Genomic DNA, 18,685 nt, shown 5'->3' with positions numbered 1-18,685 from the left:
TAGTTAATCTCGAGGACTATGTGACACAGCGGAATACTGTTGACATTTCACATACGATTTTACTGTAGAATTTTATCCCTTGTTAATCCTTTTTTAACATGTCATAAAATTTTTGATGATAAGTATTTCATTAATATTTTGGTGGGAATTTAAATGTTTCAGACACAGTTCCAAGTAGCAACAGTGACAATGTCCTGGTTGCTGTCGTCCAACTGTTCCGGGAGAAAAAAGTCATGGAGTTATCTCTCCTGGAGGCAACACTGGATGAGTACCAAACGAGGCATCTAAAAGATGGCAGTATTGTGTATTCAGATCACAGGTACTACTCAGTTTTGTGTAGTTTTCGTCTACTTCTGTTTGTAGTAGTTGCTAGGAATATACACATAGCATTTCATGTACAGAGGTTGTTAATAGAGACTGACTCGCAATGACTCCTTTGTTCATTCCCACATTCAGCATTTTGAGAAATTTTTCTTTGTTTCTGTTATATTGAGGATTACATTGTTGACAATAACATTACACTTGCTTGACATGTCAGTAGGTTAGAAACAGTCTAACATTTCTCTCCCAAAAAACAAACTAAAACTGTTCCTTTTTCTGTATAATGTTCAGTAAGAGAGTATTACATTAGTCTAATTGCATTTGACTTGGAATGAACTTTTATTTTAAAATACAAGTCTGACTTACTTTCAGTTTGTGGAACTATCTCAGAAAAAGTCCTTAATTACAGTAGAGAATGAATGTAATGTGGCACAAAATGTATTTAGTACATAAGAGCACTTAGCCTAGATGGACTTGCTGTTGAAAAGATATTTCAGTATGGTGATTTTTTTTTTGTTTCAGAATATCTGTCGTGGCCGGATATCTGGCAGATGAGGTTCATGGCCGCAATGCATTCACATTCATGCATCAGGATGACATGGCATATGCCTTAATAGCCCTTCAGCAGAGTAAGCTGGTTTCATTTAATATAATTTTAATGAATCATTGATGCCTCTAGTGAATTGGGAGGGAGGTGTTGCATAGATGTTGAATGTTTCTCTTAGTTCACATTCTGAAAGTGGAAAGAGGGTGGAGGGAATACATCACTATGTGTTTCACAATATCAACTTCAAGTAGAAATAATGAACCTAATATGCAGCTTTTATTTGTCTGCTTTAAATGAAGTGTTAATGTATTTATGCAATAAGATGTTGACACCTGACACTGTATTTTGTGGGTCACTCATGAAAAAGTAGTTGTACACTTGGAACAAAACAGCAAGTTAGATTTTACAAGGTATGGAATGAATAAGATGTGCAGTTCCAGCATTACTACTACTGCAACATTGCTGCTGCTGCTGCCGCTACTACTGCTACTACTACTACTACTACTACTACTCCAACACTAATAATTTTCATTTGGGGGTGTACGGGAATAATTTTACTTTGGCGAACAGTGTACTATCACTCAAAAAAGAAAGGAGGATTCGTAACATTTCAAGTTTTATCTTAGAAGTCACTAGGTAAGTATCAATGCTTATCCTCTTAAAATGATCATTTGAGATTATTTATGTTGAGCCATTGTTTTGTGCAGACTTCGGATGGAACTGAAAAGTACCAGTTGCAGGTTTAGAGTGGAAAGAGTATCTGCAGATGTATCAGTATATGCATCTGAAATTGCAGTTAGATTCTTCTTGGTGTGAAACTTGCACATAAAAGAAAAGCCATGGGAATCCACCTTAATGTCATTGACATGAGACACATTAATACTCTTTCACTAGAAAGTGTCAGTGTTCACGTACAAAGAATAAGCGTTATCACATGGAAATATTGTGTCATCAACATTATGTTCCAAATAATTATGAGTAGTCCTTTTAACCAGAATTACACTAGTCTTGCAACAATCTCATTTAGCCCAGTTAGGAGATACAATGGATGTATCCGCCCCTTTCTCTGTTGACTACAATAATTGTGGTAATAAAAAAATTAGCAAACTTTGTAAACTACTGACATTACATGTGTTTGCACAGTAAAGAACATATCGGTATGAGCTGGTGCAGGTACAGTAACCAAAGTTTATTATCTCTACTCAACTTTGTGCTTGTTGAAATTGTTATTCTACTGTTGTCTAGATGGTAGGTTGTCCGTCCTGTGAGACACAGTTGGGTTGTTAATTGGAAATATGTATGTTGAAATAATACTGTGATGCATATTACTTTCTTCACATTAACTTTTTAATGAACATGTCTCCCACAATAGCTTTACAATGCCTCATTTCACAGACTAAACATTCTGGCTCTATAGAGCAACCACAACAGACTAACTCCGTAACTCTGTAACTGCACAACAGACTGACTCCAATTACTTGTTGGGAATTACAAAGATATACGAAGTTCCCATATGTAAGGAGATACAATCAGTGTTTCTTAACCAAAGAGATACAGTTAATTAACATTTCATAAACAAAAGCATTTTTATATCAATTTATTTTCTTAACTAATTATAGAAAACAATAATTATGATTGTAATACAGAATTTTAATATTCGTAATTTTAAATAATAGTGTAGCAGCTACTTCGATACTTCACAAAAAAAGAGGTTTATTGAGCAGTTCCATTACAAGATATAACATTATTTTTGCTGTATGGCTTTGTGTGCCAGTTGACTGCATTAGCAAACTTTCTTATCAGGAACATGGTCATATATAGGGTTGTGCTTTCAACCGCTGACTGTGTGCGGATGTTAACATCTGAATGGATCTCGGAGTTAATGTAACAGTATTAGCAGACTTTCCACTATTGCATCACCTTGTATGGCTTCATAATTAAAGCCATCAAGTACCAGATTGTGTCTTGCGATGTTAATGGAAACTTTATTCACATGACTCTGTGTTTTCAGATTTACAGTCTTATCATGAAAATTAGCAAGATTTCTAATTTTTGACAGTGATGATCAGACATCAGACATGTACCCCCCCCTCTCAACAAGTTACTAGTGTGATCTCCCCATGTGCGTGTTATCAAGTCATTTTAATGATATGAATATAATAGAGGGAAACATTCCACGTGGGAAAAATATATCTAAAAAGAAAGATGATGAGACTTACCAAACAAAAGCGCTGGGAGGTCGATAGACACACAAACAAACACAAACATACACACAAAATTCAAGCTTTCGCAACAAACGGTTGCTTCGTCAGGAAAGAGGGAAGGAGAGGGAAAGACGAAAGGATGTGGGTTTTAAGGGAGAGGGTAAGGAGTCATTCCAATCCCGGGAGCGGAAAGACTTACCTTAGGGGGAAAAAAGGACAGGTATACACTCGCACACACACACATATCCATCCGCATATACACAGACACAAGCAGACATTTGTAAAGGCAAAGAGTTTGGGCAGAGATGTCATCTCTGCCCAAACTCTTTGCCTTTACAAATGTCTGCTTGTGTCTGTGTATATGCGGATGGATATGTGTGTGTGTGCGAGTGTATACCTGTCCTTTTTTCCCCCTAAGGTAAGTCTTTCCGCTCCCGGGATTGGAATGACTCCTTACCATCTCCCTTAAAACCCACATCCTTTCGTCTTTCCCTCTTTCCTGACGAAGCAACCGTTTGTTGCGAAAGCTTGAATTTTGTGTGTATGTTTGTGTTTGTTTGTGTGTCTATCGACCTGCCAGCACTTTTGTTTGGTAAGTCTCATCATCTTTCTTTTTAGATTTATCAAGTCATTTGATATACTAGTTATGTGGTACTCTCCATGCAGTTACGAACAAAGTTATTATGTGTCATGCCTGTATTTTCAAACGAAATCCAAATGAGCTGCAAGTCCACATTATGCGGTTGTGAACAGTGACATTTTTCAGTTAGGCAAAAACTTAAATTTAAAAGCTGAAAACTACAGAAGTAAGTTCATTAACATTCAAAATATGGCTCGTATGACTTGTGCATACAGAGTACATGGAGTTCAACTGGAAATGCTGTTGTACTGTTATCACAACACTTTGAGAAAACATGAGATTTGGGTGGGGATACCTATCTGGAGACATACCGCAAGCTTCAGTGCCTGGTGAAGATGGTTACAGACATAGCTAGTGATAGACAGAAAAACAATAGATACAAAAATAAAAGACAGAAAAACAAAAGCAGCCTTTATTTTGTCCATCAATCCCCCCGCACTGAACCAAGTAAAGAACTGCACTACATCACGTCTGGCATTGCTTAAAATCAACAACTTTAGGTGTGCTATTAATCCCATGACAATCTACCACATTCAAGGCACTAAAAATAAAAATCCTGGAAGAACACAAGATAACGAGTCAGAAAACAATAAAAGTGCAAATGCTGTGGTGCTAAATTAGGTAACAGTTTTGTGAAAAAGCCAAAAAGTGCTGTAAGTGAAAGTGACAAATCAGAACAAAAACAAAAAAGGGAAAATCGGCCTACAGATGTAGCTTTTGTAACAGGAATGGACTCAAAGAAAATGAGAGGTTTTTCAAGAGGAAACTAAGTGTACAATGTGCAAACAATATCATCAAAGCTTATTGATGTTTCTCTGTGAATGACCCTGCTACAAAGTTTTGTGGCTCCAACATTTTTTGGTGCATAGATAGTTGTTGCACATCACACATGTGTAACAATCTAACAGTGAGGTAGAAACACAAGAGAATTTAGTGCTTGCAGACAACAGTGTTACCCAGGTAACAGCTAAAGGTGACATGCATCGCAACAGCAGTCAGTGATGCTAACTCCATAATGCTGAAAAACGCTTTGTGTGGGTGAAAGCTCATAACTAATCTCATTTCATTGACAAAGGTTGTGAACAACAAACCCACATTGACTTCTGAGAAAACTGGTGCCATCATATGAGATACTAGCGATAAAGTCAAGCTGAATGCAAACAGAGTTTGTAATTTGTTTTATTTACAAGAAAATGGTCCAAAGGCATGCGTCTTTACCGAGCCAAAAGTTAGAAGTGATATGCAAATCTGTCATACTCACTTAGGCTACTTGTCCTTGCGAGATGTGATCAGAATGCTCAAAAATGATTGAGTGACAGTTTAAAATTCAGTGATGTCACTCTCACTAGATTCACTACATGGCTTGAAGGAAAAATCAGTTCACTCTCGTCACCAGATTAAAAAAGGATCTTGAACAAACTTTTGGAGTTAATCCATTCTGTACACAGCTGACTACGTCTGAAATCATTGCTTAACTAGAGGATTGCCTGATGGAACTCCACATGAGAAGTGACTGAAGAGAAAACCTGACATATCTCACCTTTGTATGTCTGGTCAAAAGGTTGACATCCTGGATAAATTGCCAAAGAAAGGAAAGTTCGATCCTAAAGTCAAAGAAGGGATTTTTGTGACGTTTCTTACTGTTCAAAAACCAATTGTTTGTGGGTACCAAAAGATTACAAGATTCACGTGCCAAGAGGTGTGAAGTTCCTTGATCGTGACAGTTTTGAGCCCAAACAGACTCAGGTGGACTCCTGTGAAGATGAACATGAAACAGATCATCACCAAAGAGGAGGCACTAACATGAATTCCTTGGGAGGAGATTTCAGTGGTGATACAAACAGCGAATTAGAGCCATTGTCAGATGATGAACCTGTCTACGGCTTTGAAAATGAATGACTTCCAATAATTACTGGTCAAGAATTGAATCCCGATGATGATTTATCATGTGATGAAGATGATAATTCTCCGAACATCACAGCTACTCGACACGCTCTGCCAGGTGTAAACTCGACAGATATTAACTTAATTGTCAATGCAACAGAGCAGAATGTCAGTAATGCATTACATGGTCTATATCATCGAGAGTGATTTGAGGCCATATATGATAAAATCTGATAATTGGTAAAAAATTATTCTGGGACATCGTAGATGAGCCATCATAAATGAAAGGGTAATTGATTGTGGGACTGTTTTGAGGAATAAATATGGAAGTGATGGATCTTTACTGGGGAGAAAAACAAGAACAAGTGCATGTGGAAACAACCAGTGGCCTTTAGTTGACTTTATGGAAACACATTTTCCAGTTGCAAGAATTGAATCATTTAAACTACTCTTGGCTTTGTCAGTCAAATTTGATTAGGCATGTCATACAGCTTGATTTCTCAGTGGTGAAATTGGCACAGAAATATTTCTGGAACAGCTGGACTCACTGGTTGAATTCTTACAAAAGATGAAATATGTTGAGAAAAATAATCATATAGTCAAGAAGGCAAGTGACATGCTCTAAACATTCAAATCTGGTGATAAAATGTGTAAACTTAGAAAAGCCATTTATGGGCTATGCCAAGCTGGTTGATAGTAGTATGCCAAACTGAATGCAACATTAACATCAGTTGAGTTACAATCCAGAAATTCAGATTCATGTTTTTGTCTAGACAATGCAGAAAAACATCCAGCCTTCCCACTCATCTATGTAGATGACATTGTAATTGTGTCAACAGACTCAGATAGGTCAGAACAATTCAGGGATGAGTTATCAGCAAGATTTGTTGTCAGGGACCTTGGTGCCATGAGATGCTTTCTGAGCATTGAACTAAATTAATCAGTTGACAGAATTACATTTTGTCCAAGTGGATCTATCAGAGAAGTTTTACACCGATTCGGAATTTTACCTGAAAGCCACTAAGGAACCCATTGGCAACTGGGAGCAAGATGGATACAACAGGTGTGAATACAGAATGTGGTACTCATTATCCATTCAGAGAACTGATTGGAGCATTGATGTTAATTGCCATTGGTACTTGCCCCGACATATGCTGTGCAGTCAGTGAGCTATGCCAGTACATTAAAAGCCATATTTTTATTCACTGGCACATGGATAAGTGAATCCTTAGTTATCTCAGAGGTACCATAAACAAGAAACTGAACTACATCAAGGATAAGGAAGGAATCTCCAGTTTCGCGAATGCTTATAGGGGATGTTCCAATGCTGATAGGAAGTCATATGCTGGCTACAGCTTCACCTTATCCAGGTCAACAATCTCTCTGTGTTCACACAAGCAGAGAGCCATTGCTCTTTCATTAACTAAAGCTGAATATTGAAGCAGCAGAGGAAGCGATTCACCTGCCAACATTCGTGAATGAGATAACTGTCATACATGACCCTGATCAGTGACAATCAGTCAGCTGAAAGTTGGCACATAACTCAGTTTTTCACTAAAAGATGAAGCACAAAGTGTCTGCTCTGAAGTTGGAATACCAGCCAACAGGCGATATGATGGCAGATATCTGACAATGGCTCTTTCTGAACCAAAGCGTGAGAAACATGTTGAAGGTATTAGACTTCAATCCTTGAACCATTAACTTGAGACTCAATTCTTAATTTGTGATAGTGTCTAAAGATTGAGTGGGCATATTGAGATTCAAATTTTATCACCATGTAATATATTTGGTGTCTGTAGATATCACTATGCACTTGTTTTCAAGTCAAATGTTAGTAATACTGTATTGTTTCTGTGCAGTGAGTTACGAATAAAGTTGTTGTATAATTACATGTCATGCATGTGTTGTCAAACCAAACTGCAATAAATGATGTAAGAAGAAAGAGCATTGGGCAGTGTTGTGGTGAAAATTAAATTTACGTAGGAGGAATGCTGGGGAGACAGCAAGAAGAGAAACTGAATGTACTTAGTTGTAAGCACACATCCATCTCTTCAAGGAAGTGGAACAAGTAGGGGCACATTAACACCAGAGAGAGAGAGAGAGAGAGAGAGAGAGAGAGAGAGAGAGAGAGATAGTGTGTGTAAAAGAAAAAGAGAGAGGGAGGGATGTTGACCATTTGCTGCCAAAAACACACGACACTCCCTAATTTTCATGTAAGATTGGACATTTAGTTTGCTGTTTTATACTTTATAGAAATTGCCCGCAATAAGTGCATCTTAAATCTTTCCATATACCTGAAGGCTCTCCTTCTTGATGCGTTTTGTATATCGCAGAGTGTGAAGGAATGAGTGACATAATAATGTTTGCAATTCCTGTCATCTTCTGAATAAGACTATTCAAAAATACATCATATTTGCAAATCAGGAGCAGCTCACAAAATAAACATCAAAAGCACAAGAGTCAGAATTAATAGCTTAGTTCCCGTCTTTCTTTTCTGCGGGAGAGCGTTAACATAATGCACTTTGTGCATTTTGAATATTTTATTTTGCTGATGGCCAACATTCTATTCCAATACCTAAAAAGCATTCAAATCACTGGATATTGCTACTGCTTTATGCGATTGGTTAAAAATGTACTAATTACTATAGTCACTGTAAATTACTAACACATGTCCAGATAGGGCTTTGTATTCAAAGCAATAGCCAGCTAGCACCTTCTAAGTGCCCCATGGATTTCTAAGGAGATTTTGTCTTCATACTATACATCATACATTAAAATCTGTGTTCCGTAAACAGTTACTACATATTGTAAGATATGTTTTATTGTCTTTGACTGCTAAATGTTTTTTATGCATTTCTTAATTTCAGTGTTTGACAAGAATGAGCCCTTTGGCAGTTCCACTTACAGGCTCGTTACAAAAAATGGGCAATACATTTATATGAGAACAAGAGGCTATTTAGAGTTTGCCCATGGATCAAAAGATGTGGAGACATTTTTGTGCATTAACACACTTCTGTCGTAAGTATTGTTTATCGAATTAAAATAATTACACAGACCTTCAAAATGTAGGTCATTTAAAGCCCATTTTCACTTTCAGTTGCAGATTTAAAACATAAAAATTACTTTTCTTTAACATAGAACACTTATTAATAAATCAGTCACAATATTTGGGAACAGGGCTGATTTGTGTTGGGCATACCAGGAAATTCAAATAAACATATTCAGTTAAGACAGAAAATAAGTGTGAAAATACTTGCCTGCCTTTACAAGTCTTTACAATTCCTCTTTTTCTCCTGGGAGTTTCTTTTGATACACCGTCTCCTGTGGACAATGTGTGGCTGATCACAGTGTAACATGTAACAGTAGTTAGAATAGAAAGCATTTTTAAACTGTTAACTATGTTTTGTTAAAGTCTTCACAAACTGTTTCATTAGCCCTCCAACAGTGGGCTACACTCATGTGTGCATTCAGTTCTTTCCATACGATTCTGTGGGGCACACCATTATGGCATCCGATATAATTTGTGGGCTAGTTCTACACTGACTCAGTATTTTCCCATCGAATATTTTTCTGTTGCTCTGAAATACCAGGAGTCACATTTCACACATTCTCAAGTCTCACGGCTGTTAGAAAGTTATGACCTGATGGATCACACTCCACAGCTGTAAGCAACAATTTCTTGCTAACAGTTTATAGTAACAGTATGAAGTTTACATCTAAGCAGCAAGAAAAATCTGTAAATATGCTTTTTCACTAAAACAGTGATCAGTAATCTCATTACAAAACAGCATATTTACACTTCAAATAGAATCAAATTTATTATACAGCTTCACTTGCTCTATAACAGATGTTGTTATTTTCAACTACTGGATGTCACTTGAAAATGGATGTGACTGTCTGAAACAGCTATTTTGAATGAAAGAGAATGCATGTATAAGAAGGAAGTGAGACAGGGTTGTAAGTTATCCTCAATGTTATTCAAACTGTACATTGAACCAGCAGTAGCGGAAACCAAAGAAAAATGTGGAGTAGGAATAATAAAAGGGATAATAAATAAAGACTTTGAGGTTTGCCGATGACATTGTAATTCTTTCAGAGACAGCAAAGGACTTGGAAGGGCAGTTGAACAGAATGGACAGAATCTTGAAAGGATGATATAATATGAATATCAACAAAAGAAAAACAAGGGTAATGGAATTTAGTTGAGTTAAATCAGGTGATGCTGAGGAAATTAAATTAGGAAATGAGACATTTAAGGTAGTAGATGAGTTTTGTATTTGGGCAGCAAAATAAGTGATGATGGCTGAAGCAGAGAGGATATAAAATGTAGATGCAATGGCAAGAAAAGAGTTTCTGAAGAAGAGAATTTTTTTTAAACATTGAGTATAGATTTAAGTTTTAGGAAGTCTTAATTACATTGTTGTTGACAAGTTTAGCAAAATACATACATTTCTATCAGAGGCATGCCGACCGCTATTTACATTCTGCAGTACTCATATTATTCCAAAGAGTTTACAAAGCAAAAGGGTTTGCAAAACAAAAGATGAATCATCTCTAAAATATATCATTATTTCATAAATTAATCCAGAAATTAATTTAATAATTAGTGTTAGATTGTGCAATTAATAATGTGAATTTTAAGTACGCCACAAATTTTGTAATTTCCAATATTTTTAAAATGAGAGTAATTTTAACTGTTAGTACATATTGATTGTAACACATTAACTTCTTTTTATACATTTTAGCCTGAATATAATACATTATATAGAAAATCATATGAGTTCTTTTAATGAAACAGCTGAGATAATTTAAACCTATGTAAGAGTCGAGATTAAACATGGTAGCGGTTATCTCTATAAAAAAAAAAAAAAAAAAAAAAAAAAAAAAAAAAAAAAAAAAAAAAAAAAAAAAAAAAAGCAGTGTCTTGAAAGGAGGATATAAGATGAACATCAATAAAAGCAAAATGAGGATAATGGAATGTGGTCGAATGAAGTCAGGTGATGCTGAGGAAATTAGATCAGGAAATGAGACACTTAAAGTAGTAGATGAGTTTTGTATGTGGGCAGCAAAATAACTGATGATGGATAAAACAGAGAGGATATAAAATGTTGATTGGCAAAAGCAAGAAAAGAGTTTCTGAAAAACAGAATTTTTGTAACATTGAGTATAGATTTAAGTTTTAGGAAGTCTTTTCTGAATATATTTGTATAGAATGTAACCATGCAGGGAAGTGAAACATGGGTAACACCCAGTTTATACAAGAAGAGAATAGGAGCTTTTGAAGCGTTACAGAAGACTGCTGAAGATTAGATGGGTAGATCATGTAACTAATGATGAGGTACTGAGTAGAATTGAGAACAAAGAATTTTGTGCCACAACCTGACTAGGAAAAGGGATCGGTTGGTAGGACATTCTGAGACATCAAGGGATCACCAGTTTAGTATTGGAGGGAAATGTGGGGGATAAAAATTGTAGGAGGAGACCAAGAGGTGAATTCAGTAAGCAGATTCAGAAGGATGTAGGATGCAGCCGTTACTTGGGGATGAAGAGGCTTGCACAGGATAAAATAACGTGGAGAGATGCCTCAAACCAGTCTTCAGACTGAAGACCACAACAACATAACAAAAGAACAATGTTAGCAAAAATCTCGAAATGTTCTTGACTGAATTACTACAGATTTTTACATATTCTTAAGGATGGGGAAATAAGAGTGTTGTAAAGAGGCAAAGTCACAGTCATAATTTGGCAAGACAAAAGAAACGATTTGTTCTTTGAGCAGTATTTGCATCCAATCATTGTGTATGATGGAAACAAGAAGAGGTGATGAAATGACTAAACCTCAGTTGATATGTGAGTGTAACGATACAATAGGCAGCTCTGGCAGAGGTGATCAAAAACTTTCTTGTTGCTAGACAACTAGGAAACAGCAGAAGTATTACAAGAATGTGCTTTTACACCTTATTGATCAATCGCTGTTTACTGCATTTATTATATTGGGGGCAAGGGGGAATTATTGTTGTTATTGTTATTATTATTATTATTATTAATAAAAATGTGGAAATAAACAAGAATCTGGTGCAAAGATTGCGATGTGGGTGTATAGAACCTTGCTCAGAAAAATTATCAGGAAATTTCTCCTATGTTTTTAACACTGATTATGATGTTTGCTTTTCCTGCAATATATATGTTAAATGTCAATTAAAAATTGCTTCTAAATTCAGTTTTTAGCTTTCTTGTTGTATTTCTTTAGTACAATCTGTATCTGATTATTGAATAAAATTGGTCCACAACTTTATAATGAAAAATCAGAAAATTTCCCTGTGTTGGAGGGTTAATGGCAGCTAATGTGGAATGGAGGCAAGGAAACTTTCTTCAGAAACAACCACACTATTCTGAATTATATTTTTGCTTTCAGTTTTGAAGTTTATTCTATAAGATCAACTACAACATGGAAAGGATAGACAGCAATTTGTCATGTAGTGGAGGCAGTGAGTTGCCGACAGACATGACGAAAATCAATGCTAGAAAAGTTCAACTTTTGGACAACATCCTTAATCAGAAGTAGGAAACACACACGCATTCACATAATCATAGTTTATATGCACATGGCCACTGTCATCTCTGGCCACTAAGACCTTACCTTCCAGAGGCAACGGTGGCCATGTGTGTGTGAACTGCACCTGTGTGAATGTGTGCATGTTTTCTACTTTGAGAATGAGATTTTTCACTCTGCAGTGGAGTGTGTGCTGATATGAAACTTCCTGGCAGATTAAAACTGTGTGCCGGACCGAGACTCGAACTTGGGACCTTCATATCAGTGCACACTCCGCTGCAGAGTGAAAATCTCATTCTGGAAACATCCCCCAGGCTGTGGCAAAGCATGTCTCCGCAATCCTTTCTTCAAGGAGTGCCAGTTCTGCAAGTTTTGCAGGAGAGATTCTGTGAAGTTTGGAAGGTAGGAGACAAGGCACTGGCGGAAGTAAAGCTTTGAGTGAGGACGGGGCGTGAGTCGTGGTTGGGTAGCTCAGTTGATAGAGCATTTGTCTGCGAAAGGCAAAGGTCCCGAGTTTGAGTCTTGGTCCGGCACACAGTTTTCTACTTCTGATTGAGGCTGAACATTTCTAGCATTCCTTTTATTGTGTCTGCCCACAGCTCCGTGTCTCCACTATGTTGTTGTTATTCTATCCTGGACTTTCTATTGATTGATCCTTACTTAAGGTTATTCCGTTCTAATCCATTGTTAGCCTTTATCAGGGCTGTCCCATTTCATAAAATGCCAGAATGTTTTGTGCAGCCTCTCTGTTGACCAAAAAGCGTGGAAATAACTTTCAAGTTACCCCTTATGGTCCAAAAGTGGTCACCGTATTTCAGTTTTTTTGGACAAATACTAAGTTTTCAAAGCATATCTTGAGATGCACAAACTTTCCCACAGGTACAGGCACTGAAATTATCATTATGGAGGAAAACTACAATGAGACTTCTTTATGAAGAGCCATTGAGGAGTCTGCTTTCATTATGTCGCTCTTTATGTTAAATTATGGTACCCTAACAACGAGGGATGATACTGGAGTAAATTAGGTTATGCCCCATAGAAACGTGTTGGATCAGCTCTTGTTCTCTCTTTCCAAAGCATAAAAAAGAGGTCTCAGGGATGTGTCCTTACCTTTCCATTATTCTAGAATCTAACGGTTGTAGTAAATCCGTAGGAAGACATAAGCCTCATTCATTTCAGCCTGTATGAATGTATCACTCTCGTTGCTATATGGAGTGTCATCAAAGTTCTCCTCAGAATCTGAACCATTGTTCGTTAAGATTTCAAGAGAATCTAATGTTTTTGTGGGTTAAGGTACAGCTAGATATGGTACATTGAGGTATAGGGCAGACTCGGATAAAAAACAGCCCGAAGCTATACACATCAGAAGTATTAGTTGTTACAATAATTCTAAATTTCTCTTCAAATCATTGGTATCTCAAAATTGAAAGATGCTTTCTTACCTTGAAACCTCTTTTACACAAAAAGAACGCTCTTTATGTGGGGCCATGTGTGATTTTGATTACAAAGGTTTTTGCCAAAATATGCATAGTATATTTTCTTTACCAAGTCAGTAATCTTTCGTTACTGTTTATTTCCTGCAAAGTTACCACAGATGCAGAATAAGTTGTCAGTTGAATTAAGGCAACTTTCAGCCACATTTGCACAAACGAATAAAGGGATCACTTAAATGAGGTACATTCAAAAAGTAGGGGAAAATTTGTTCATGTTTAATTGTTGGCAGCTCAGAGCAAAGTTGCTCAAATTCAGTGCCACATATCGATTGTTTACGAAGAAACAGAAGTCATTGTTTTGTTTCAGTAGTTGTTGGCTTGCGGGTGAAAGAAAACAGCAACAGCGTTGAAAATTATTTCTCTCGCCAGTTGAGAAGTGTGTGCTGCAATTAGATTTTTATGTACAAAGGGAGTTACGTCTGCTCAAATTTGTCAGGAGCTGTGCATAATTTATCTGCCTGCTGTAGTGAGTAGAGCAGAGTATGGTAATAGAAAGTCCTTGATGTAATATAAATAATTGAAGGAATAATGGAAATTACTCACTATTAGGTTGAGGTCAATAGGCACATCAGCAAGACTGAAAACATTTTGCATAATGTACTTCTTCAGAGCTAACTACTACAGAAAGCACTGACACCAGTATGGCTCACTGTAACAGCGAAGTACATTGTTCCAGCACAGGAGTGGAGTTGCAATGTGATCTGATGCTTTAGGAGCTGAATTTCCTCCTGTCAGACACACGACTATGTACACGGCTGTGATGAAAACTCTAGTTTATCACAGATTATTTGAACGGTGTGTACTGGGAATCTTATTGACCAAAAAAAACAGACCAAATATGAGTGTTTTGGGCCACAGTTGACAAGATAGAACTGGTATGCGTTCCTTCATTGTTAGAGCAACATGGCAGGGATAGCCTACACCAATGCAGATTCAAAATAGCAGTCAATACAGTGGCACAATTCAGACAAAAAAAAAAAAAAAAAAAAAAAAAAAAAAAAAAAAAAAAAAAAAAAAAAATAATTTGTGCAGTTGCCTTAAATCAATAAATGATGACTATAATTTTTCTAGGATGAAAAGAGTATTCTTTGTGTTGATTTCATGTAATTTGACTCAACAGTTACAACTGAGGTGTACTTTGGAATGTCCACCAGAAGGAGATGCACCATCCAAAATCAGTAGCACAGAAAATTGTCATTCAGGAGGGTATTCCTTCTCCACAACAACACTAGTTTTCACACTGTTGCCTTTTGGAAACTTTTTGTCACTCACGTGCAGTCCCAGCCTCACACCCAGTGACTCTTAGTTATTTTGCAATCCTTTTACCCAGCAGAATTTACACACTCCAGTCCTTATTTCAAACTTCTCCGACAGCCTTCCATTCACTTTCACTGTGCATGTCATCCCTTTTATACGTGCTTATGTTAGTTTCATTTGTTTTCTCAGAACTTGCGCTCTTTCTCGTTCTTGCCATATTCCTTGCCTGTTCACATTGTCATTTGCTTTCTGGAAGTGTGCAAAAAGACAGTGAACATGTCTGTGAAATTCCCATCTCTTTCATCACACTTGCCTTATTATATGCAATTGGCCTACAGTTGATTTTAGCTTTCTAAATCCTGCATGCTGGAATTGAATTAAGTCCTCAACTTATGGTGTTAGCTGCTTCAGCAACAGCATGCTCAGGATGTTATAAGCTGATTATAGTTAGGCAATTTCTTTGCAGTTGCTGCGTCTCACTGGGTCGCCTTTCTCGAGTATCAGACAGGTGCCAGAGTGTTACCTTTCTGCTGGGATACTTTCTCTCCCACAGATTAAACAGAGGTACACTCTCTCTTGTAGGGTATCTCATCCCTCTTTCAGTATCTCTGTGACTATTCTGTCCATTCTTGATGTCTTTCAATTCTTCAATATTTTTATAACTTCTCCTACCTCTTCTGTGCTCAGCAATTCATCCTCTCTTGTTGGAACTGTCACTCTATTTTGTCTGTAGAATTCTTCTTCTTCTTCTTCTGCTGCTGCTGTCATAACACTGTTGATGATTTCATCCCATTCAGATGATGTTTGACGTAGTTTTCCTGTTCCTCTCCATTGGAAAGATTTAAAATATTTTATTTCCTGTCTTGACTAATACTGTACATTTTTCTGTGCTTGCTAAATAAAAAAGTAATTTTGTGAAAATAAGTGAACGATGAGATTTTTCTATTATTGTTACTGCAGTCAACATTGAAAAATCTCTTAAGAATTAATAATGAGCTTTTCCATTGCAGTCCTATGTCGCATTGACATATGAATAGCATAATAAACCATATCAAAAAAACACAAGAAAATATGCAGTAATGTCCAAACCTTATGGGAGGATATAAGCACTTTGTCATTAACAACATTCAGCCCTTGTATAACTGTGTTGAAAATACACTAATAGAAAAAAATCCCAGCACCAAGAAGGAGCTGTGCAAGATAAATGAAAACTGACAGGCATGTTTGTACCTCTGAAAGATTGCATCTGTTTAAATTTCAGTTCAGTCTCTTGAGAGTGATGCTAGTAGCACTGTAATGGTTGTGAGTGTTAGTTCCCTTGGAGACTGAACATAGTGAGTTGATGTTAGACAAGAACGACTTAAGGGACGAAGATGCTATTACCACAGATCATTGATTTTGAATGAGGTTGTGTAATGTGGCTGTGAGAAACTGGATGTTCCTTCTCCAATACTGCAGAATAACTTAGCAGGAATGTGACCATTGTACATGATTGCTGGAAGCTGTCATTATGGGAAGATTTGGTTGAAAGAAGACTGGGCTCCAGACGGCCACGTAGCACTACCGAGAGGGTAGACTGTTGTGTTTGCTGTATGGCTGTGGCGCATCGTACTGTGTCTGCAGCAGCAATTTGAGAAGCAGTTGGCACCACAGTGACACAGCAATCTGTTAAAAATCATTTACTTCAAGGACAGCTCTGATCCAGATGCCGTGTAGCATGCTTTCCCAGGTGATGGCCATTGTTGATTAGGAGAAGGCCAGGTTAGTGCCTGCAACCAACCTATCTGTGGCCTAGACAGACTGGACCTGTTGGGGCACTATGGTGTGAGGTGCAATTTTGTATGAGAGAGGGAGCGCTCTTATCATTACCCTACACCCCTTGACTGCAAATTTGTACATCAGTCTGGTGATAAGACCTGTTGTGCTCCCATTCATGAACAGTATTCCAGTGGGAGTTCTACAACAGGATAACACACTCTAAAATGCCTCTGTTGTAACCCAACATGCTCTACGGAGTGTTGATATGTTGCCTTGGCCCACTCGATCACCAAATCTGTCTCCAATCGATCACATACGGGGCATCATTGGATGACAACACCAGCATGGACCACAACCAGCATTAAGCATCCCTGTATTGATTGACCAAGTGCAATAGGCATAGTACTCCATCACACAAACCGACATCAGGTGCCTGCATGACACAGTGCATGTACGTTTCCATGCTGACATTCAACATTTTGGCAGTTACATCAGTCAGTAATGTACCAGCATTTCACATTTGCAAGGGCTTTCCTAGTGTTTGCGTTTACCTATGAAATTGCAGTGTTAATCACTTAATATGTTACCTATGCAAATGTATTCCAAAAATTTTGTTACTGTACATCAATTATTTTTTGGTGTTGGGGTCTTTTTCTGTCACTGTATATGCTGCATAATTTTTTGTAGGGTGGTTAAGCATACTGAACATTTTTCCTCTGTGTTATGTTTACTGGATGATTGCTACTGTTCCTTTTAAACAAGTTGGATGATGAAGGTTATCTCTTAATCCCATTTCAGTGTATTCATTTGCATAAATTCATGCTGGTGTTAAATATCTTGCTGTAGTCCATATGTCATACTGTTGCAGTGCTAGGATATTTCATGATCATTGCCATAGTATCAGAATTCTTGGAGAACTGTATCTGCCAGCAACAGTTTGTCTATTATACACTTGAAATTATAAATGACAACTAACTGATGACCGAATACACCATGCTGTATATGCATGAAAACTTTGCTAACAATTATGTCTATGAAAAGCTCACCCTTTTAAAAGAATTGCATTTGAAAGGTAGAAAAGATGGTTCAGAAATTATAGATTGTAATGGAGAAGTAATTAAAAGGAAAAAAGTTGGGATAAGAAGCAGTTCGATGTTCCCTACAGCTCTATCGTGGTCTCATTGTAATTACCACAGACTATCAAAATCAATAAATAGCTATGAAGTCACAGGGCACAAGCTATTTAATAAACTGCCACATGCCATACAGGATCTTCCTGAACATACATTCAAAGAAAGACTGCATGAATGGTTTATTGCCCACCCGTTCTATGATATCAATGAATTCGTCAACTGTAAAATGCAGTAATCCAACAGATGACCCACTGTACATTTATTGTAATATAAGCTAAAATATTTCAGTAGTCAATACCTTATCACACTGTATTATAAATTGTAACTTCATTTGACGTTGTCAATTGCTGTAATGGCCTAAAGACAATAAAATCTTTATTATTATTATTATTATTATTATTATGACATCTTGGCTAAACAAATGTCAATCACCTCAATACCCATGAAGAAGTAAACTGTTCTGACTGAGATATTCTTGTAACAGCTTGTTCTTTATATAAGATTTTGGGTGTACACATATAACAGGTTATTGTGAAAGCAGCAGGCTTGTGATGTACGCAGTAAAACAACAGCCAGTGTATGTCTGTTAATAAGATTAGCTCCACATTGAAATTTTCAGACTGTATGCATTGTGTATTTTGGATTAATTCTTTCGGAATCTGATGTTGAAGTACTACTACATTTCTAGAAGCAGGTTTAACTGTTATTGTCTTCAGGCAGATTCTGTTACCGAACAATATCCAGTAGCCTTGTGCTTTAGAATTCAACATGATTTTGTGCAAAAGGGTACTTACTTTGGAATCTCTGGGAGGTATCTGGTTACATCCTTTTTTATTCCACACTACATTGTCAGTAATATAAGGAAAAGTTATACACATGCATTGAACAAGAAAAA

The 18,685-nt window shown here is 37.0% G+C and overlaps 1 protein-coding gene across 3 annotated transcripts in view; it reads left to right on the top strand.

The window, feature by feature from the left end:
• Positions 1-18,685, top strand: part of LOC124613966 — a 520,281-nt gene that overhangs the window by 431,186 nt on the left and 70,410 nt on the right. For all 3 annotated transcript variants that reach the window (XM_047142754.1, XM_047142753.1, XM_047142755.1), the window contains exons 7-9: positions 163-319; positions 844-950; positions 8,464-8,614. In XM_047142754.1, the coding sequence (XP_046998710.1) occupies positions 163-319; positions 844-950; positions 8,464-8,614 (415 nt within the window). The remainder of the gene's footprint in view (positions 1-162; positions 320-843; positions 951-8,463; positions 8,615-18,685) is intronic.

This window comes from Schistocerca americana, chromosome 4, assembly GCF_021461395.2.
Source record: "Schistocerca americana isolate TAMUIC-IGC-003095 chromosome 4, iqSchAmer2.1, whole genome shotgun sequence".
NCBI lineage: Eukaryota > Metazoa > Arthropoda > Insecta > Orthoptera > Acrididae > Schistocerca > Schistocerca americana.
This window is presented reverse-complemented; position numbering and strand designations above follow the sequence as displayed.